This window comes from Amia ocellicauda, chromosome 4 (assembly GCF_036373705.1).
Source record: "Amia ocellicauda isolate fAmiCal2 chromosome 4, fAmiCal2.hap1, whole genome shotgun sequence".
Taxonomy (NCBI): domain Eukaryota; kingdom Metazoa; phylum Chordata; class Actinopteri; order Amiiformes; family Amiidae; genus Amia; species Amia ocellicauda.
Genome location: NC_089853.1, coordinates 25,403,336 through 25,424,122, shown reverse-complemented (window position 1 = coordinate 25,424,122; position 20,787 = coordinate 25,403,336). Strand labels below are relative to the sequence as shown.

At 43.4% G+C, this 20,787-nt stretch overlaps 4 protein-coding genes across 5 annotated transcripts; 1 reads left to right on the top strand and 3 right to left on the bottom strand.

The window, feature by feature from the left end:
* Window positions 1–285: 285 nt before the first annotated feature.
* gdpgp1 (GDP-D-glucose phosphorylase 1) lies at window positions 286–1,501 on the bottom strand. The gene has a single exon (XM_066701622.1). The coding sequence runs from the start codon at window positions 1,487–1,489 to the stop codon at window positions 302–304; it is 1,188 nt and encodes a 395-aa protein (XP_066557719.1). The 5' UTR covers window positions 1,490–1,501; the 3' UTR covers window positions 286–301.
* A 486-nt stretch (window positions 1,502–1,987) lies between these two features.
* On the top strand, window positions 1,988–6,268 carry cib1 (calcium and integrin binding 1 (calmyrin)). The gene is made up of 7 exons (XM_066701626.1): window positions 1,988–2,166; window positions 2,967–3,001; window positions 3,352–3,448; window positions 3,871–4,024; window positions 4,384–4,502; window positions 5,136–5,224; window positions 5,932–6,268. The coding sequence occupies exons 1-7, from the start codon at window positions 2,116–2,118 to the stop codon at window positions 5,951–5,953; spliced, it is 567 nt and encodes a 188-aa protein (XP_066557723.1). The 5' UTR covers window positions 1,988–2,115; the 3' UTR covers window positions 5,954–6,268.
* Window positions 5,806–10,533, bottom strand: rccd1 (RCC1 domain containing 1). 2 transcript variants are annotated; one of them, XM_066701620.1, is made up of 9 exons: window positions 10,134–10,533; window positions 9,262–9,474; window positions 8,699–8,864; window positions 8,275–8,396; window positions 7,864–7,962; window positions 7,493–7,636; window positions 7,199–7,228; window positions 6,746–6,944; window positions 5,806–6,217 (listed from the first exon to the last, which is right to left on the bottom strand). In XM_066701620.1, exons 1-8 carry the CDS (start codon window positions 10,414–10,416, stop codon window positions 6,787–6,789), a joined length of 1,215 nt encoding a protein of 404 aa, XP_066557717.1. In that variant the 5' UTR covers window positions 10,417–10,533; the 3' UTR covers window positions 5,806–6,217; window positions 6,746–6,786. The 2 variants fall into 2 exon arrangements, with proteins under 2 accessions (XP_066557717.1, XP_066557718.1); XM_066701621.1 differs by having other exon boundaries at window positions 7,864–7,959; window positions 10,134–10,532.
* A 620-nt stretch (window positions 10,534–11,153) lies between these two features.
* On the bottom strand, window positions 11,154–20,295 carry unc45a (unc-45 myosin chaperone A). The gene is made up of 19 exons (XM_066701619.1): window positions 20,084–20,295; window positions 19,330–19,522; window positions 18,943–19,118; window positions 18,697–18,786; window positions 18,196–18,363; window positions 17,777–17,945; window positions 17,349–17,519; window positions 16,923–17,094; window positions 16,177–16,477; window positions 15,863–15,957; window positions 15,399–15,540; window positions 14,587–14,727; window positions 14,372–14,499; window positions 14,121–14,187; window positions 13,685–13,798; window positions 13,396–13,511; window positions 12,949–13,066; window positions 12,477–12,632; window positions 11,154–12,368 (listed from the first exon to the last, which is right to left on the bottom strand). Exons 1-19 carry the CDS (start codon window positions 20,105–20,107, stop codon window positions 12,072–12,074), a joined length of 2,838 nt encoding a protein of 945 aa, XP_066557716.1. The 5' UTR covers window positions 20,108–20,295; the 3' UTR covers window positions 11,154–12,071.
* Between the last annotated feature and the right edge of the window lie 492 nt (window positions 20,296–20,787).

Sequence of the window (20,787 nt, the reverse complement as noted above, 5' to 3'; positions counted from 1 at the left end):
CTACTACTACTACTACTAATAATAATAATAATAATAATAATAATAATAGGAGGGTGAGCTTTTGCTAAATAATTTTATAACTCTGGAAAATCTAAATTAGGAGGAGCATAAAAAATGTATTCCAGCTCGGAAAGGTAAGTATATAAGATTAACTGAAGAGTCTAGAATAAGACTAAAATAGGATAATGTTCACATGTTCTCAATAAGATAAATATTTCAGGTAAGAGATGTAACTGATTGTCCTATTTGACTTTTTGAATGTGTCCAGGATAATAGTACAACGTGTAGTCTTTAATCTTTATTAAAACTCTTTTAACATCTTTATAAATTCTAACTGCAGTTTAAGAAATTCTTTCTCGGGAAGGAGGTACTTCTGGATTATGCGTTTCACGTCGTCCTCTGTGATGGTTTCGAAATCCTCCGTGTTCTTAAATGGCAAATGTCCTGCAAGTTCACATAAAGCCACGTTAAATGCTGCTTCTTCTTTAGCACCGAAGCAGGAGATCCGGGGCCACACAACCACACGGACCCCCGGCCAGGTGGGCCCCGGAGCAGGGCAGTCCCCCGGCGGGCAGCCTCGGGTCAGAAAGAGATTATGAGCTATATTCCTCTCGACCAGACTGTCCGTGAGACGACAGATGCTGTGGACAATCGTTTGCAAATCCCTGCCCTCTGTATAAAACAGAAACCCAGTCGGAAAATCTGGGAGGAGATGAAAACCCTTTTGAGGAACCAGGGGCTCGGTGCGGGCGGATTCAATGCGGAGTTTATGATTCAAGTAATAGCCATGCAGATGTAGATGGTTTACAGAAGCGAAGGCACCCAGACTATTGAACCCGACTCGAAAGGCAGGGAGGGCGCTCAAGAAAACCGACTCGATGCCAGTTCGGAGGGCGGCCGCGCTGAGGACCTGCGGGAGGCCGCTGCTGGGCTCGGGCACTATCAGACAGTGGCCCATTTCCAGGGGGCTCACGTTAATCACAACCAGGGCTCTGCCATGGGCCTCTGCAGCGACGGGACACTGCTGCGGTTGTGCAGACGGCTTGCCTACAATGGCATCAACTGCGTTTTCTTTACGCATTTCAAAAATGATCTCAGAAGGATGTATTTTGTTAAAGTTAAATTGTTTCGCGTCGAAGCCCTGGCGGATGCTCAGTATTTCCTGTGGTTTTCTTCTCTCTTTTCCCCGAAGAATATTCAGCTGGGCCACGTATTGATGTGGGCCCGGTAAGATCCATGTCGGCAAGTCACCGAGGTAGTATCGGAACAGCCCTTGGTCCATCTTCTCCTTCCAGCCGAACCTTAATGTTGTATCGAATTTGGAAAGGGCTTGTATGTGGCATTTGTCGCCACTGTCCAACCAACGTACACAGCGGACAAAATCTCTGTCATTGTAAAGGAATCGATTAATGTGAGGCTTTTCCACGGAGTTAAAAGATTCCGGTCCCTGAGTCTGGATTCCAATCAATGAGCCACAGGACGCCGCCATCTTGTGATGACATCACCAGGAAATGAATGTAAATATACTAGGACCCTATGAGGACTCCAAGAAGCTGCCTGCTGGAATATTTGTTTTTAAATAAAATACAAATACAATGATGTAAGCACGATTATCAATTCAAGTATTTTAATAGTCCCTTATCAGTGTAATATATATTGAATAGAATAGACAAATGAAACACTCAAACTTAATAAAAAGTACATTACATTTAAAGTTCAAATTATTCCTTGTAACAATTTAGAATATTGGAGACTAAAATAAATATAGCATAACTGAAGATATTCAAATTAGTGTTACTTTAAGTGGATGCTTTACAAACTTATTACAAACACTTTTTTGTAATAAGACTTTAAAACTACTTCAGTAAAATTAATAAATAATAAGTTACGTTGAAATAGGATTTGTCTTATCAATATACGTGTGTGTTGGGGTGGGGGGGCAGACCTTTGACTTCTATGTAAATATGGTTTCTATAGAGATTGTGACGTAGTTTCAGGAAGTGGAAGAGGAAAAGTTGAGGGAAAACAAACTTTTGCTCAGGACATGTCGAAGTAGTAGTTTGGTTTTCAGTTTTAAATTAGTTCGATCGCTGTTTTCACTTTGGCTAATTAACCATGGGGTCGACTGCAAGCCAGTTACCTAAAGATTTGCTCTCTGAATATCAGGTAAGTGATCGAATTGCATAGACACAAGTTGTTTGGATAGGAGTAAGGTAAGAACGGGTATAGTAATAAGTACATTATATATGAATATTACACCTTTATTCACAGACTATCAATAATTAATACCAGAATCGCACAGATTAAAATAATAAATAAAAATACATTGACACAGATCCTGGAGAATTAATAATAGCACGTCTTTATTGCACTCTGCCGGTATTCGATTACACATCTGCCATTTTGAAGAGTTGGCTAGTCATGACAACAATATACATACATGTATAAGAGTTTGAAGTAATATTTTACACACTACGGTCGATTTACAGTAAATGACAATCAGATGAGACACAGGGTTCCCACAAGTCTGAATACATAGGTTTTTAGTTTACGTTAGCTTAAAACGTGATACAATATAAATTAATTAATTAATGAAACGAGGTTCACACACTGTGAATACAGCATCGATAGAAGAATTGATGCTGTTTTGAAGGCAAAGGGTGGTCACACCAAATATGGATTTGATGTAGATTTTTCTTCTGTTCACTCACTTTGCATTTAGTTAATTGATAAATATAATCTATTAACATGTCTATTTTTGAAAGTATTCTTTCTTTACAGCATTTTCACACCTGCCTAAAACTTTTGCACAGAACTGTATGTGTGTGTGTGTATATATATATATATGTATACATATAGATAAATAGATAGATAGATAGATAGAGATATGTCTATGTTGATATGTGTATTAATTAGACATGATGATTTACATCGATAAACATAACGGTCGATACTTTCTATTACAGGAGTTGACCTTTTTAACCAAGCAAGAAATTCTGCTGTAAGTATATCCATCGATTCCTTATTGATTTATTATTATTATTTTTATTTTTTATTTTTAAACCTGATCAAGCTTCCTGTATTGTTACCGGCCAATATTACAATATTCTCTGCAGTCCCACTAGACTTCCTGGTGAGAATGGACTTTAAGCTAAAGTACTTATCATTACCATATTAGAAGTCTCTTTTATTGCTGTTGACTGATTACTTTTTAGCTACAGGATTTGTGGTTTAAATGTAGAACCTTTCCTTCATATAAATGTTTGTTTGTCGTGCCCAATTATTCAAGCACACGACTACCTCCCTGGCCGGGTGAGATGGTGACAACAGTGTGATGTTATGTGGTTGTAGTGCCTACAGGAGGTTTTTTGAGCTACTTCCTAAAGATCAGAGGGACCTAAACTGCAGAATTGCAATGGAAAAGATCCTCACACTACCAGAGCTGAAGGTATTTTTATTGACGCAAATACTAAAACAATACAACTTTATTTATTTTAGTTTAGTTTATGGTTCAATAATCTTAAATCCCATGGCACACAGTGTCAGTACAAGAATCAGCAATTAAACTTCTACCTCTTGCTACTGTAAAGAGCAAAAATCAAATCAGCGTGCAGTTATGGCACCAGTTCATGTTGAGTATGTTCGGAATGCAACCTATTGAAGTCGTAATTTCAATAGTTTTAGTAAATTAGTGACAATTGACAACATAATTTATGGATGATTTTGTTCTAGTCACTCTGACAAGACTGATTTAGTGTAAAAGACAAAAATCTCAATCAATTCTGACGTCTGATGAAGGTTTAACATTGATTTTCTAAATTCTGCCTCTGGTGACCATGTCTAAGTTACTTTCACTCTTTTACCCTCCAGTCTAATCCGTTCCGAAAAAGGATTTGTTCTGTGTTCTCTACCTCTGAAGACAAAGATGGCAGCTTGACTTTTGAGGACTTTCTGGACCTTCTGAGTGCCTTCAGCGACTCGGCCACCCCTGAGATCAAATCTCACTATGCCTTCCGCATTTTCGGTAAGAAACCTTTTTAGAAGAACAGTCCAAATGCAGTCAGATAGTTTGCTTTCCTGCTTATTGTTAAAGACAGAAATTTATTGTTTATGGTTTGTGTAGCTCTTAGAGAAGAATAGTTATCATAAATTGTAAGACTTATTTTAAGACTAATAGAATCTGTGCTGTTACTCTACAAGAAGACTGTCTAAGGGGTCATCCTACAAGTACAACTGACGTTTAGCATGCCTTTAATTTTTCATAATGAGAATATTAAATGAATGATTTTAATAAAACAGCTGTTAAACAATAAAGACAATACAGCCCACAGAAAATTGAATTTGCAGAACTGCCAGTAATTAGCTGTGCTGTTTGTTGATCAGACTTTGATGATGACGGGACCCTGGACCGTGGAGACTTGGAGAAGCTGGTCAACAGCCTGACTGGAGACACCGCAGACACGCGGCTCACCCCCGAGGAAATGAAACAGCTCATCAGCAACGTAAGAGCCCCCGGGGAGAACAGCTTCCCCTCCACACACAGCAGTGAGCCGACTGAGGATTGTTTCTGTTTTTTCATATAGTCTCTCACCAAATTGCAGGTCTCAGTCTACGTGGCCTGAAAATGCTTGGTCTTTTATCCCATTCTGCCCAAACACTGACATGTTTTCTTTGTTGGTGTTTGTAGTAAAAGCTATGAAGTCTATATTCTTAATAATCAATAATTTCCTGTGAGAATTGCTTTTTGTAAAGAACACAAAAACGAATTGAGAAAATAAACATTAGCTTCACAGACACACTGCCTGCCATATGATGGGCAATTTAATTTGCTTCCTGTAAGTGACTGAACTTATGGCAGCAGATTTTCTTTAAAATGTCTTCAACAACAACTAAAAATAGGCTCTGAGCTACGCACTTGTTTACAAAAATGTTATGTCTTATTTACAGCTTAGTGGCACAGGATCATATCCTTTCTTTGTCCTGATAAGTGAAAGGAAAAACATTTCCCTTTTTGTAGAACAAATATGGTCAGCATGGGCTATGGAAGAAAACCATGTTGTACATTAAACTTCTCACAGTTTAACGTTAAATGTTTAATCCGTACTGTGTAATATCCCATTTTAAATAACTCTTAGATCCTCGAGGAGTCCGATATCGATAAAGACGGGACGGTGAACCTTTCAGAGTTCCAGCATGTCATCTCAAGGTCCCCTGATTTTGTGAGGTAAGGAGAGATTTAAAATACATCATAAAGACATACTGTATACCAGAGAGCCCCAATCCACTTGATGTCACAGGTCACCCTACATCACCAGTTTCTAAATACTGGGAACACTTCAACACACAAGTTATTGATCAATGAAGCGAGGCAGGCATGGGAGCTCTTGTCTGGAGGCTGCAGGTAGCCAGATGATTGCTCCAATGGTTTCTAAATGATGGAATTTACCAAACCACCTGCTTAATTGATCACAATGAAATACTTCCAGATTTTTGAAATTGTGATAGAAGGGTAACCTCTCAAACCTGTCAGATAGGGGCTCTCTAGGACCAGGGCTGGAGACACCTGCTCTACACAATACACGTGTGAATTGATGACTCGGGTCGGTCTGGAACCAAACACTGATGAAGAGTTATCAAAACGCATGTAAAAACATTAACTTAAAAAGCAGTTAATGAACTTCAGTGTTTTGATTGTGCAGCTACCATTTCATTGTTGAGAAATCTGCAATTAACATATTTCATTGTGTGTATACCCTTATTAAGCTGCTTCAATAATACGGTTACAAAAACAGTACAGAACTAACATATGGTGTATAAATCTTTATTTGAATCTCAGTAAAAAAAAATGTCAAAAGGTACACACTGATGTCAGCCAAAAATAACAGACCTGCTGACACAAAGTGGTTGTAACGGTGCTCTGTCCGTGTCCAGCTCTTTTAAGATCGTGCTGTGAGCGCCTGAGCCAGCCCAGTATGCTGTTCCAGGAACCACCCTCCTGACGCAGGACACCAGCATTTTATACTGCACCTTTAAACTCTTTATTTTTATGAATAATGTAGCTTACCCTTGTGCCTTAAATTATAACTCCCAATGTCATTTTTTAGCAAGTTGTTTTTGTAGTTTACTGTAGATTTATGGTATGCAAATTAATTTTTATACACCATGACTTATTCTTCTGTGAAATAAAGTTTTCTTCTTAAATATGTTGATTGTTGAACTGTTGAATTAAAAAAAAAATATTCCACATTAAAAAGTTGTTCTCAAAGTACAGGTTTGCCTACGTCAATGTATTTAATGTTTTCTGAGAGCAAACAAAGTTAATTTAGAACACATCTTTGTTTGATGTTTAAGATTATACAAATGTCAGATATTTCAGTCACAAATTTTAATTTAAAAGCAAAACTTTTTCTACACCATCAAGTTAGCATTGATGAAAGTAAACGGTCTTTGTTTACCTCATATTTATGTATGTATATATGCCTCATGCAATGTATCCCTTTCAACAGCAACTCCCAATTGTTATTTGTTCTTGAGCTGGGGAACCACTGTGTGTGTGTGGGTGTGTGTGTGTGTGTGTGAGTGTAAAAACCATAACTCAAAACAATCAACGCTGTCTGTGATACCGAGTGAAATTAATTACAGCAAACAAACATTAGAGGGGGAGCTTCAATGTGTTCGACTACTGTGTCAACATTTGCAAACCACACTGGTTCCTTCAAGGCTGATTGATTAAATAGAAACTCACGTTTGACAGGGCAATTGTGAGCGGGTGGGGGATGGGGTTCATCAGGAGAGAGCAGCGTCTCCGTGTATCGCCCACACAAAGGTGTTCCAAGACCCACACACCACATCCACGACACACAGCTGGCCATCGGGGAAATACTGCACACGCACAGGCCGGTCTGAACTGCTGGCAGCCCCCTGGCCCAGCTGCCCATAGTTGCCTGCAATACACAGACCAGAGTATAGTATAGGACAGCGTGATGGGGACAGTCAGGGGTAACTGACAGCACGACTGAGAGGCAGTGCATCTATTTCTAACACTTGCACCCCATTCTACATATGCAGAGGATATATGTGAAAAAAGCAAACACTAGTTACTATGAATTGTCCAGGCATGCACTTTGACCTCAGTCTTCATAATATTAAACACTGTTACTTGTTAATGAGGTGTTGAAAAGGAAACTGTTAAACTTACCCCAACCCCACGTATAGAGATCTCCTTCACCTGAACAAGTGAAAAATCACTGTTAATGTTGAATAGCTCCTTTTGGAAAATTCTATTAAAAAGTAGCAGCTGTCATGCGTTGGGCAGGCCATGTTTATTTTATTTTATTAACTACAAGCCTAATTCCTTATTTGTTTTTTTTCAGCAAAATAGGACATATTCTTCAATGACACCACCTTATTTAATCTCTTTCGGTAGTCGTTGACATTCAGCATCACAAGCAATGAAAACTCTCACTGATAGTCTGGCATGTGCAATACTCACATGTGACTGCTGCTGTGTGGCGTGACCCACAGCCAACCCTGGTGACCTCTGACCCCTGAGGCAGGTCCACTAGGGCAGGGAAGGCCTGGATTGAGATGAACACCTCTGAAGTGTCTCCCTGTTCTTGTGTTCCACTGGTGCTGTCTGTGCATGCAAAACATACGTTTTTGTGGGCACAGTAGCAAATAAATAAAAGAATACTGTAAGTGCTGACTGTGAAACAGGAAATCTTCCTCTGAAACTAACACCAAAAATGTGTATTCGTCACCTCCTGACACATGACAATATGGAGTGTATATATACAGGAAATCCAATAAAGTGGCACTGAAACAGGGTATCAGTTTCAGTCGCAGATGAAGTTGCGGTTTTACCGGGGACTCTGAGCTGCAGTTCTGCTCTCAGGGCCCTAGAGGGCAGTCCCAGCTGACCGCTCTCATTCCAGCCCCACACGTACAGGTCTCCTCCCGCTGCTCTCAGGAAACACAGACAGACAGTACAGCACATTATATCTCTGATCCTGTTATGAAATCCAAACAGCATATAGCACACAAAACAGGCATTTCTTTAAATAAAATGTAATGAATGTTTATTACTCATTCAGTATTTCTTGGCTGAAGCGCCAGCCTATCCTCACTACCTTGTTCAATTCATACCCATGCAAAACATTAGTCAACTGGGATTTTTAAATGGTGGGGGCTAGTATTTAGTGCAGGGAGGGCTAGTTTGTTTTTGTCTTGGTCGTCTTGTAAGCAGTTGCTGAGCCGTGAGCTGGCAGTACTTACCACTGACGCAGACAGAGTGCCATCCCCCCGCTGCCACCCCTCCCATGGGCAGACCCCACAGCGCCTCCACAGCCTGGGGCTCAGCCTGACTGTCCAGCCCACCGTGACCCAGCTGGCCATGACTGCAACCACAACAGTGCAGCAGGGTGAGGGAGCTGGCAGCTTCAGAACTCTTTTTTTTTTAATAAGCATTTTACAATGAAAGGATGAGGATGAAATATACTCCACGTTTATTATCATCTGTATTTCCTCAATTGGACTGCATTCCTTTCAGCAACTTTATGTTTAATCACATTACTGCGAGTCTTGGTATCAGAAACATACTGGTAAGGACTATTCTCTTCCCATCACTGCTGCTGATATTGAAATCTACTCTGGCAGTCTGGCATTGTCCTACATCTGTGCCTGCCTTCCCCGCTCTCACCTCCCAGAGCCCCAGGTGTACACGGTCCCAGTGGCGCTCAGCAGGACAGCGTGGTCTGTGCCCAGGGCCAGGCTGCAGGCACGGAGCTCTGGAGACAGGGGCCGATAGAAAGGGGGACTCTGAGTGACATACCCGCCAGGAACCAGTGGCAGGGCGGAGGAAAACCCTGTAAGGACACAAGACAGCAGATTCACATTTGAGATCTAGACCGAGAGCTGAACCCTAACACTTTGTGCTGAATGAACTGTCCACAAGTGCTTATTGTTTTTAACAGAGTGAATGTCATATTTTTGCTAGTATTCAAGAGGCATTTCGCCAGTTTCATCTAGGGGCAGAAAAAGAAAAAACACACACACACTTTCATCACTTCACCTTTAACTGTGCCAGTAGGCAAGAGCTCCAGGTCAACACATGCTCATCCAGACTGCACTATCACATCCCAGGGGGTGAATTATGAAACCCTGTGACAGCTGTGACAGCCATAAACACTCAGCAAAGGCAGAGTTGCAGATACCTTCAATAGGCCAATATTATACTCTTAGTCACAATCCTCTACACAGTACCTGCTTTATCCACACTAGAGTGCTCCATCTTCCAGACAGGTTTGACTTCCATTCCTTCAACATCCCAGCATTCCACTCTGTCCGTGAAGGCCAGAGTCATGCATTTCTCACTAATAAGGGCGTCCTGGCAGCCTTCTGATCCAGAAACATGGCTACAGCCTTTCTGATTGGCTGGGTTAGCCCCAAAACCTGACAGACAGATGTGCCCATCACCTGAAATCAGCCAGAGTTAAATATAAACCAAAAACTGACAATTTTACAACTCAATCATTCGATCTTACGTGCATAAAACAGATTAAACATATACACAATAATTGTATTCATTGTGAAGAAATTCGAAGTATTTTTATATGCATTTGTCATTCAGAAAGAGAATTGCATTTATGAATTTAAAAAAAAGGTGAACAACCATGGTAACATTTCAAAATGCCTAAGTGCTTTGGCCATTGGGCTCCTTTAGTGCTCGAACAGATCAGTTTCAGGATCTACAATGATTCCCATTTAACAATGTAATGAACATCTTATTTTGAGGGGGCGTCACAAATGTATATGATTTAATTTTGTGGGGGCATTGCGTGGGAGAAAAGCATTAAACCTTTGCTTAAAATTGGAAGGAGCCATCTGAAATAGAAGTCGTTCAATACATTTAAATATATGATCCATACACCATATGCATTTCTGAAAGTTGTTATTCAGAAATGTAGTCGTCGAACTTCAAAACAAGTTTTTGATTGGAAGTAATGATTTAAAAAGTCCTGGTGGCTGGTAGGACACACAACAGTTAAAGTCATTTAACACATTAAGTTCCCGCCACTTCCCTGATCATATATAAAGTGCAATCATGCGGTCACTGATGCACGGGAGCGTCTCACCTCCCTGCGCCAGTGCAGCCCGGCGGCTCCAGCTCGCCTTGATCAGGGGGCAGGGCTTCCCTCCCTCCTTCCCTCCCTCCTTCCCCGGATTTTGATCCTCATTTCCACCCAATCTCTGCTCCGGGGTTTCATGGTCGCCAGCACAGCCAGTGAGTCTCACTGGAAGCAGGACTCTCACTGTGTCAGCATCACTGCTGGTCAAGCCTGGTTCCGTGTCGTGGAGCTTTAGAGAAACGGGTTGTATCTGTCCAAACGCATTAAAACCGAACCCAAACCAAGGCATTTAAAAAGACTCATCCACAGGCAACGAAAAGCGCACAAAACAGGAGCTGCGTTCTTATAGTGCAGATTTCTGCAGTTCTGCGCAGCTCCACCAATGGGATCAGTGGAATTCATTGAAATCTGCGCAGAATTCCGGAAATGCGCTACAAGAAAGAGACCAATTTAGCTTCAATTACATTAGTCGCCGTTTGATGATGCAACGAATTAAGGAACGCTTCACGCATGCGCTCTGTTCTGCAAGAAAAAAATTGTTAAACGTACCTATGCACTAAAACGGGCATTCGAACAGGGTATAATTATCTTGAATTGTGACTGAGCAGCACCTATTATACAATCTGTCGTATGTACATTCTGCATCAGTATTTTTACACACATATAATGTTCTCAGATGGCATATTTTATCAATATGAATGTGAACATTTTAAATATTTATCAATGATACATTTTTTTTAGTTTACCGTTACATGTTTGCGAGGTACAATAACATATGTAATATCCACAAAGCCTAAACCTAATTTACTGAAGTTTCTAGGACTTGGAACATTTTATTTTTTCGGTTCAGGAAGATAAATACTGATTTCAAAACTATCGTTAATCGAACACAGAGAGATGCCTCAGTCCAAATCAAAATAACTAACAGATTGAACAGGATTTCCATCTACAGATCCCCCCAACCCACATCAGCCAACAAAAGGCTTATCTAATGGAAGATCAACAAACTTGAATGAGAAAGGGACATCTGGAGATGTGGCTTTTAATTCTTTGTGTTGAAAGTGTGATTTCAAAAAATACTTTTAAAACTTGGGTAATGTAGTCTGAGCTACAACAGAACAAGTGTATTCACAAAAAAGGCACACAGTCACACACATGAGAGAATATGAGATATAGGGCTGGTTTCACAGACCCAAATTAGCACTAGTCATGGACTTAATTTTATTTTCAATAGTGTAGTCCTAGAATAATGCTAATTGAGTCTTACAAAAAATGTATTAAAACAAAACGGAGAATACAAATAAGTCATCAAACAACAACACAACGGATGCTGTTATGGAATCTGGATATACATTCTCAGCTTAATAACCGGTCGTCTTTGTTCAAAGACTTCTGTTCCTTGTGAATAAAGCCATGCTGGAATGTGAGGTGTCTTTATTTGATAGTTATTTATACATAAGTGAAATAAGTTCAAAGACTCTGGAATGGGTAGAGTGAGGCAATGGAAATTATATATATATATATATATATTTTTTTTTTTTTCCAGCACAAAACAGAGTTAAGACAATAAAAGGCAATCTTTGGTCCACAACTGGACGATGCACCATGCAGGATATCTGCAGCCTGTGCTCTGGACCCCCTGGTGAATGTCTGACTGATAGGTTCTGAGTTCAATTTCTATGAAGTCAAGCGGCAGGTTTTGGACACATCTGTAGCATTCTGGTCAGCCCTGCTACTAACTACTGAAGACCTAAGTTGGTCTATGGCATTTGTGAAAACAACTGTAAGCTGATGTGATAAAGAGCATCACAGCCTCAAGACCTGGGTTGGAGATCCTACTTTAATACTGTCAAAAAGTAGTTCTCCAGCATATTAGTTGTTTTTAACTGTGATTTCTGACTAATGTGAAAAACAGTGGGATTTAAAGTAATGATTGTAAGTCGATTAAGGCTGCAGCTGCGCGTCTCCACCTCCTTTGTCTCCTTCGGTGCTGTTGGGTTTGATGATGCCGTACTCTGTGGCCATGTCCAGACACTGCTTGGCTGCCCTGGCAGTGGGGTTGCTCTGGGAGGCCCCCTTAGCCAGGACAGACAGGATCTCCAGCGCCTCACTCTCCATCAGGCGCTCGGCCAGGCTGCGCTCGGCCTGGATCAGATTAAGGGCGACGACGGCGCCGCGGTGCTGCAGCTCGACGCTCTCACTCAGCAGCAGCGCCTGCAGGATCTCCAGCCAGTGGGTGGTCTGCAGAGAGAAAGGCAGCCAGGCGTCAGGGGTAGGAGCAGCCCGTGCGACATCTTCACGCTCCGAGGCAACACTCGTCAGAATTCACATTGTTCAGGCCATGCTTACCGATTCAGGGATACGTTGGCAGAGCTGAGGCTGCACTGACGTCAGCATGGCCAAGGTGCCCGCTGCAGCCTTCCTCAGCCTCTCGTCATCTTCGCCACTGTACAGCACCAGCAGCTTCAGACGGTCGTTTCCCGTGGCAACAAAGAGCTCCTGAACCTGTGGAAGATGAGCAGCCAATCAGAACCGCTACCCCACACCCCCCCCGACAGCTCTTGGGTAAGCACGGGAACGTTCGATACACAAACTCTAACCTGAAGAGCGATCTGAACCCTAGTCTGAAAACAAACCCTACACCAATGCTAAGACCAACAGTAGCCTAACTCCTCACACCTAACACAACCCTAAACCATTAGCCTACTACCATACCTACTCCATCCCCAAACTACAGCTACACGCAAGTCTTAACCTTAGATAAACAATTTCTCTGAGCCCCTGAGCTGCTGTGTCAGTGTACGACAGGGGTGCAGCTCACCTCCGTGCTCAGGACCAGGTTACACATGCACTCAGTGGCGGCAGCACGGACCAGTTCATGCTCCTCAAACATGTAGCCTTCCACCTTGGGCACTGCTTTCTCCTTGATGATCTTCTGCCTGTCAGAGGTGCAAGCGATCAGTCAAACACACAGGCACCATCCTCCCAAAATCCCCCCTGAAAATATCTAACCTAGACTCCAGTGACAATCGTCAGAGAGAAAACTAATAACAAGCATCGTTTCATCGCTGAGAAAGATGGATGAAAATCCTGGTGGTCACTCTAGTTATATAGCGTTAGAGATTTTAAACAACAATGATAGGAAGTCAACATGAGTCTAACACTGCATGAAGTCCTTGATCAAATCCCAGAGGGTATCAATGGAAATAGATTTACTACCCACCCCCCCATCCCCATCTTTTATTGTGGTAACCCCCCAATGCCTGACCTGAGCCTCTCGCTGATGCCCGCTAGGTTGGTGAGTGCCATGAGAGCCTCGAAGTTCTGCAGCAAGGTGCGGTCCAGGGCCAGCAGGCTGACCAGCGGCCGTATCACCTCATAGATCTACAGCCCGGGAGCACAATCACAGGTCAACACACACAGATATCAGATATCACCACACCACAGACACTCATCAGCAAGCAACACGTACACACACATAGATCCTAATTCACTAGTTTACCATGCACACACATAAACAAACAATCACTACTAATCGGACACATCTGCTGCCTAACCCTCTCTCCAGGGAAGGCGATCTCAGGGTTGGAGGTGATGGCAATCTTCGCCAGGGCTTGTGCCGCTTTGGTCTTGCCCATCTCAGTGCCCTCTGAGGCCAAGGGGATCAGAGCCTGTGAAATGGGAAAAATCACCACTTAAAGCAATCACAGAACTATACCAGGGACGCAATCAACAAATCTGACAACCCCGAAAGAGCATGGGTTACATATTCTATAGTTTTAGCTTTGTAGTCAAGGAATCACTGGCAATTCAAAACTCATGGGATTTCAAAACAGGGATTACATTGTAAAGTTTGGATTTGTAGACTATATTCAATACCAACAGGCCAAAGTGCGAATTCACATTCTGTTCACCGTTTGCTAATTACTTTGTTAAACACTTCCCTCTAAGGAGAGTGAATGAAACCGAGTTGAAACTGAGCTGAAACCTCACCTTCCCACCTCCTTGTGCCACCACCATTCCTCTGTCCTCTTGCTTTTGCACCAGAGCCAGGAACACCCTGCAGAGAGAAGGAGAAACAGAATGAAAGAATGTCACAAAATAATTGAAATCTGGTAAAACAGTGATACAGAGACTCAGTGAAGACAGAGGAAGGGGAAAAAGACAGAGAGATCTGTCCAGAGGAGCAGCACGCCGGTACAGTCCAAAGACAGCAGGCCGGGCGAGTGTGTGAGGCCACTGACCTGGCGATACACTCCTTGCAGGACTCGGTCAAGGCAGGGCTCTCCTGCTTCACCATGCACACCAGCGCGGACACCACCCCTGCTTCCAGGAGCTTTGACAGACGCTGCTCCACAAATGGCTGTGCGTCCTGAAACACACACACACACACACACAGTCTGAGAGGACCCTACTGACTACAAACACACAGAACCTGAGAGAGACTGTCCATGACTACCTTGGGGTGCTCTTCAGGAACGTGCTGCTTGGCATACTTTGCCAGCTCCACCATCTGGGGGTCGGGCTTGTCCACTTCATAGCTGTTGGTGCAGTTGACCAGCGTGGAGCCCACGGCAAACAGCACCGTCTTATCCTCCGACTGGGACACAACATTTGGGAAGAAGAGGTAAACAAAATAGGCTGAAAAATCAGCAACTATATCTGTAAATAGCACCAGCTGTTGTGACATTACAAGTCTTTATTTGATTTCTTGGCACGTCTTTACATAATGAAATCGTGTGGGCCATTTTCTCTATGTTCTGCACAAATCACCACCAGTTTGTCTTGGGGGTGAAATAGTTTATGAAGATTGTTCTTTAAAAAAGGCAAGGTGACAACCCTTTATTTCCCTGCTGGCAGTATTACCGTGATTAGAAGTTGGAGTCTGTCCGTGGGATGACTGGGGGGCATTCTGTTTTATTGCAATCATGTGCGTGTATACACCTGTATGAATGCGTATTGAATTATTTATTAAATCATTTTAAATGCATTTATCTCTTTTTAATCACTTAAACTATGTTTGGGCTATATGGGGAAGGAAAATGTACTAGGGGTCAAAAGGAGGTTCTGACGGGGAGAGAGATGGATGATGGGGATAAATAAGGCATAAAACACAGAAAAACAAAAGATGTACCTGCTGTGTAATAACTATGATTTGACTATTTTTCCAATAAATAACTAAATAAGTTCACAGCAGATTGTGTGTGCAGTGTGCCCGTCCCTCTGCCACCCCATTCTACTCCCCACTGTGCCCAGGTGCTTCTGCTGTACCTTTGCCAGCTGGAACATGGCCTGCAGAGCTTGCCGGTCCTCTGCCAGCTCCTCCTTCACATCGGCGTCAAAGGTGAGGTACGCCAGGCCCTCGATGGCCCACCGTCGTGAGCTAGGGGGGAGACTCTCATTGCACAGCCACCTGCAGCGGGCACATAAATGCATTGGTGGTGAATTGTTCTGCTGGCAGATCTAAATGCTTTTCCACTTTGCAGGAGCCTTGCCCCTCACTCTGACTTAATTGTCATGCGGTAGTGTGCTCCTCTTTACATAAATATCATTCTCATCAGCCCCACACTGCATTCAGGCCTGCCGGAGAGGCAATGAGGCCCAGTGCTGCATTCCTGATTTCCCTTGGCTTTGCCGATAATGAGATTGGGGACTCTGAGTGGGAACTTATTTTGTTAACCTAAATCTATAAATAGAATCCATTAATGAATATGTATAGATGTATAAGCGCTCACTTCCTGCACTGCTTGGCCAGCTTCAGAGTGGATCCTTCGGCGAACTGCTTCATGCTGAAATCGGTGCCCCCGGCTGAGCCCAGCTTACAGAGACCCTGCAACATAAACATACACAGACTCTCAACCTGCATACGGTCTCTTCAACAGGAGGAAAAATGACATGGCTCTTCTATGGAGAGAGAAACACAATTAAGGACAAAGTATCCAGGCAAGATCTAGCCAGGTCCCTTTCTCAACAGAGACTAGCTGCCATTTAAAAAGAGCCTCAATTTAGCTTTTGGTGAAAGGAAGAATGTCAACGGCCAAATCCTCACCACCAGCGCCCGCACTCGGATCTTGTCATTCTCGCTTTTCTTGTAGAGGTCCTTGAGCAGTGCCACCCCGTTGGCAGTGATAAAGGTGGCCCTCTTGGCCTTGCCCGCTGCATGTATCAGAGCCTCCACTGCCACCTGCTGGTGAACCAGGTCTGGGGAGGCGCACAGGGAGATGACGCTTTCCATGATGCCTGACAGCTCCAGGGTGCGGTTGCCCACATCGCTGGGCCCCTGCAGCAGCACAGAAACAGTCTGGATGGCACGCAGCTTCCCCTCCAGCCCTGCACACGTGAAGTGATACCTGAGAACAGCAACCACGACAGAAACAACAACAGCCTGAGCATCAGCTATCACAAACCCCGTCATAATCAACACCAAAACAGACAACTCCCACAACACCGTCTGGACTGTCAGATACACTGAACAGCTTTGCACTGTAAGAATACATATTGCAGGATTGTGGGTCCTTTGGGGAGCTCTAAACCATCAACAGATGATGATCACATGCAACAACCAGGACACTGTCATCCTATACTTTTTTTAATAGCTTTCACATTCATGTTTTAAATATTTCGAATGAATACATATGATCAACTGCATCTATCCTCTAACTTACCATCCTGCCCAGTATCACTCACTCAAACACTCACCTATATCTAGGAACACACAATCAAACATGGATGCAAACAACAAATCACTGACCACTATTCTTTCCATTCTGGTCACCCCAACCCAACGTGACTCACTGGATGTGTTCCTCACAGAGGTTGCTGAAGTTCTCCCTCTCTTTGTCACTCTTCAGATCCTCATACAGTTTGCTCAGCAGCACTGAGCAGCTCATATGCGTGTTGTCAGTGATGGGGGGACCATCCAAAACCCCGGGCACTGTGCCCCCCACCTCCAGAATCTTCTTCAGTCCTGGGCAAGAGATGAGAGAGAGGAGTTTGAGGGGACCATCAGACACAGGGAGAGAGATCACCCCTAACATTATTTTTCTTCTGTGGGAATTCATCCAATCTATCACCAAAACATTACGGTTAAATTAAAGAAACAGGAATTTCTTCAAAAGCAAAAACAATAAAAATAAGTCACAAGCTCAAACGTGGTTTCTCGGGTGACTCCGTTCCCCTTCATCCCTGGGCAGAATTACCCTGTGCCCTGCCCACTCTCACCCTGGTCGATCACCCACAAAGTGAGGGAGTTGTTGGGGTCGCGCAGCGACTTGCGTGGGACCTGTTTCACCAGCAGGTTAATGGCGCTGTCACGGCCTGCCCCAGACACTTCTGCTGCTGTCAGGACCTCCACCAGGTGTCGCAGCATGGAGCGCAGTTCACGAGAAGGCTCTGTAACAACACAAACACAAGCTCACACCCAGAAAACTGCCTCTCTTTAGAATGAAGACTGAATATCCCTGCCCTAACTATAAGACTCGCCCTGTTTTCCCTAGCCCTCTTACATTAACATGAAAACACAAACCCCTAATTAAAATTCTTAAACCTAGTCCTTACCCTATTGCTAACACAACCTTAAGCTCCACGCTATCCATACGAACTACAGTCTTCAACCTAGTGTGAAAGGTGCTCCCATGTCACAGACCCACCTGGTAGTATTGCCTCCTCCTTCCCTCGCACATCCTTCTTCATGCCCTCCGTCAGTGCCTCAAACATCACCTGCAGGAGGTGACAGGCTGCCAGGGAGAGGGCCTCCCCACCCAGGCCCATCACGGCACACAGCCGCTCCATCCCCAGCTCATTCACGATCGCCATGGTCTGACCAAAGCAGAGGGAGAGGGTGGCATCAGAAAGAGCTTCCCCTAAACACAAAGCTATCCTGCAGGTCTGTGTGAGTGTGCCTGAGGGCTGTGCAGTCTGAGCAATTGGAGACGTTGGCATTAGTTTTGAGACACCTTCTAGTGGGTTACAAGTGTGTGTGTTTATGACATTGTGTATGAACTCATGTGTATATAAAGTGTTTGTGCTGGTGTGTTAAACGTGCAGGGATTGGCAGAGCAGCACTTACTCTGGACTGGTGCCCAGTGCACAGGCCTACAAGTGTCCTCAGAGCTGACAGTATGATCTCCTCCTGCTTACAGTCCAGCAGTCTCTGGAGGAGCCGCACTCCGTCGTTCCGGAAGATCTGCTCCGCCCCTGCGTCCTCCCGAGACAGCACAACTAGGTTCTGAGCTGCCTGTGAAAAAACCGGGAAAGCACTAACTGTAACCTAAAGACTGCTCAAAGGCAACTCCACATAATTTTCTCACTCCAATTACTTCAATCCCTTACTTAACTGTACTTTTTCTGGAACATCCCAAATAAAAAGAGGGCAAAAAAACCTCAACATGGATCAAGTGCTTGCCTTGAGTTAAAGTACTGAATCTACAGGAATTCTGAAGTTAACAAGTAAAATGCACATCTTATGCCGGTGTGTTTGTTGGTAGAGAAGACTATTATTTAACCACTAATTGGTGCAATCCCCCTGCCTTGTTTCTCCATCCATGACCCATGATCCCCAACACTGTACCTTCTGCCTGTCAGATAGTGGCGAAGAGGAGTCTAGGAGCACCGTGAACATCTGCTGCACACGAGCGTCGGTGGAGGAGAGCTGCAGAGACTGTGAGAGAGGGAGAGACAGACAAAGATATGCTTTTCAACATCTGGGAGACCATGTGAATTAGTGATGATAAAGAGGACTTGCATGTTTGGTTTACTGCTGATTTGAAGTTGAACGTTCAGCATTGTGGTTAATGAATGCCCATTTCAGCTATACCTTTTGCTGGATCTGAGCCCCCAGCTGTCTAAGCGAATCCTGGAAAGCCTTGTTCTTGGGCTCCAGCTGTGCACACCTCTGAACGTCCATGAAGGCCTGGTCCAGACGTCCTAGCTTCTGCAGAGCTTGAGAACGACGGAACCGGGCCTTAACATCCCCAGGATCTGTGTCCAGAGCTGGGCAGGGAACAGGATTTATTATTATTATTATTTTTTTATACAGGGTATAGGCAAGTAAAACAGGACCTATGGAAATATGAACCAATATGGACACTGGCACCTGGGTGTTCTGTAACGGAGATCGTTGAACTTGGCACTTGATACCATACGGCACACCCAAAGGAAGTGTGTTTCTGCTAAACTTATGTTAAGGCAAGTGATGTCTTACCTTTGGTAGCATCTGCCTCTGCTTTGGAATAATCCTCCAGTTTGAGGTAGCAGGCAGCCCGATTCCGGTGCAGGATGGCATTCTCTGGTTGGCTGTCGCTCAGTTTGAGGGCCCTGGTGTAACAGGACAGGGCGCCCTGGAAATCGCAACTCTTAAACAGGCTGTTCCCCTCCTCCCTCAGGGCAGCAGGCTCCTGGGACACACCAGGGGGTGACATTCAATCTCAAATGTCAATTACTGTACTAGATATGGCTGATGACTTGATTAATAGAACATCTTCCAACATATCAAAAAGATAAATCAACGTTATATCAAAGGTGGGAGGAAACCCCAGAAACATGCACTACACCTGGCTGTAGACATAAACAGCCGGAGCAGAATCACTGAGGCAGTACTTTGTTACATTGTTACATTTTGTGTGAATTTCCAAACCTTTGCGAGATGAAATCCACTGGGAAGTAGATATAACGTGGTGACATAATATTATAGAATAAATCATTATTATAACGGAAGATAATGAATAAAACGAGGGCAAATTAATAGCACGTTACCTCCTTGTTAGGTATCATACAGGCTAATGAACAGTTGCAGCAAACTGGATTTTACTAGATTTTTACCAGACTTCAGAAACGCAGTCTTGTGATCATCTCATTTTACAGCATTATATACATTTCTTCTGTGTTCCTATAAAACCCGAGTATAAAACATCATACTGCTGCGCATTTTGTCATCGGTTAAGATAGCTAGGCTGTACCTTATCTTTGCCGTTTACACTCATTCCCTAATAAATATTTTCCAGTGTGTGCGATCTGGTTCCGGGGTTCTTCAAACAGCTCCACGCTGCGTCTCCACGATTTCAGGAAATTTTCCCAATTATCTCACATTGATTGTTGTAGTTTTATACGCTTGTGGGAGATTTAGCTGTAGTGCTTTTTTGCTTCCTGTACTTGGGGAACGGCGTGGTGACGTGATGACGTTTTAATAAAACCCCACCCACTCAGAGCGTTCTATCGCCCTAAAAGGCAGCGAGAGCAACTGATTCTGTACATGGCTTTATTGCCCGGGTTCCCAGCAGATTCCTAAGGTTGAATGCAACGATTATTCCTTAACCGTTTATGGAAAATATATAGTTATGCATAAAATAATAACAATACAAATTAACGGTACACGTGCAATTAATGTAATATAAATGTTGTGTGTTTTTATGTAGTAGTCCTGATAAATGTAATGGGTCAAGAATGATGTTATATGGAATTTCATTTTGTCTGTGTGGTGTGGTTGCCTGAACATAAAACAGGCTTTATTGCTGAACATGCCTGAACATAAAGCAACACACTAATGCATACATTGACTAAAGGGCAATTATTTCAAAATATTTCACTGCCTGTTGATCATGATTGAGTCTTAGAACCCCCTTGGGAGGAACTGGAATGGTTATTCAGAAGAGACCACAGACAT

What these genes read in the sequence shown, in the direction of transcription:
- gdpgp1 (XM_066701622.1), bottom strand. Translation starts at nt 1,489, where the DNA reads ATGGCGGCGTCCTGTGGCTCATTGATTGGAATCCAGACTCAGGGACCG.
- unc45a (XM_066701619.1), bottom strand. Translation starts at nt 20,107, where the DNA reads ATGAGTGTAAACGGCAAAGATAAG. An exon ending in GCACTGGGCACCAGTCCAGA is followed by an intron (nt 17,946 to 18,195) that starts GTAAGTGCTGCT and finishes TGCTTTGGTCAG; the next exon opens with ACCATGGCGATCGTGAATGA. An exon ending in GCCAACGTATCCCTGAATCG is followed by an intron (nt 12,369 to 12,476) that starts GTAAGCATGGCC and finishes TTCTCTCTGCAG; the next exon opens with ACCACCCACTGGCTGGAGAT.
- rccd1 (XM_066701620.1), bottom strand. Translation starts at nt 10,416, where the DNA reads ATGCCTTGGTTTGGGTTCGGTTTTAATGCGTTTGGACAGATACAACCC. An exon ending in GCACTCTGTCTGCGTCAGTG is followed by an intron (nt 7,963 to 8,274) that starts GTAAGTACTGCC and finishes GTTTCCTGAGAG; the next exon opens with CAGCGGGAGGAGACCTGTAC. An exon ending in ACTGCAGCTCAGAGTCCCCG is followed by an intron (nt 7,637 to 7,863) that starts GTAAAACCGCAA and finishes TTGCATGCACAG; the next exon opens with ACAGCACCAGTGGAACACAA.
- cib1 (XM_066701626.1), top strand. Translation starts at nt 2,116, where the DNA reads ATGGGGTCGACTGCAAGCCAGTTACCTAAAGATTTGCTCTCTGAATAT. An exon ending in TCACACTACCAGAGCTGAAG is followed by an intron (nt 3,449 to 3,870) that starts GTATTTTTATTG and finishes TTTACCCTCCAG; the next exon opens with TCTAATCCGTTCCGAAAAAG. An exon ending in AGGTCCCCTGATTTTGTGAG is followed by an intron (nt 5,225 to 5,931) that starts GTAAGGAGAGAT and finishes GTCCGTGTCCAG; the next exon opens with CTCTTTTAAGATCGTGCTGT.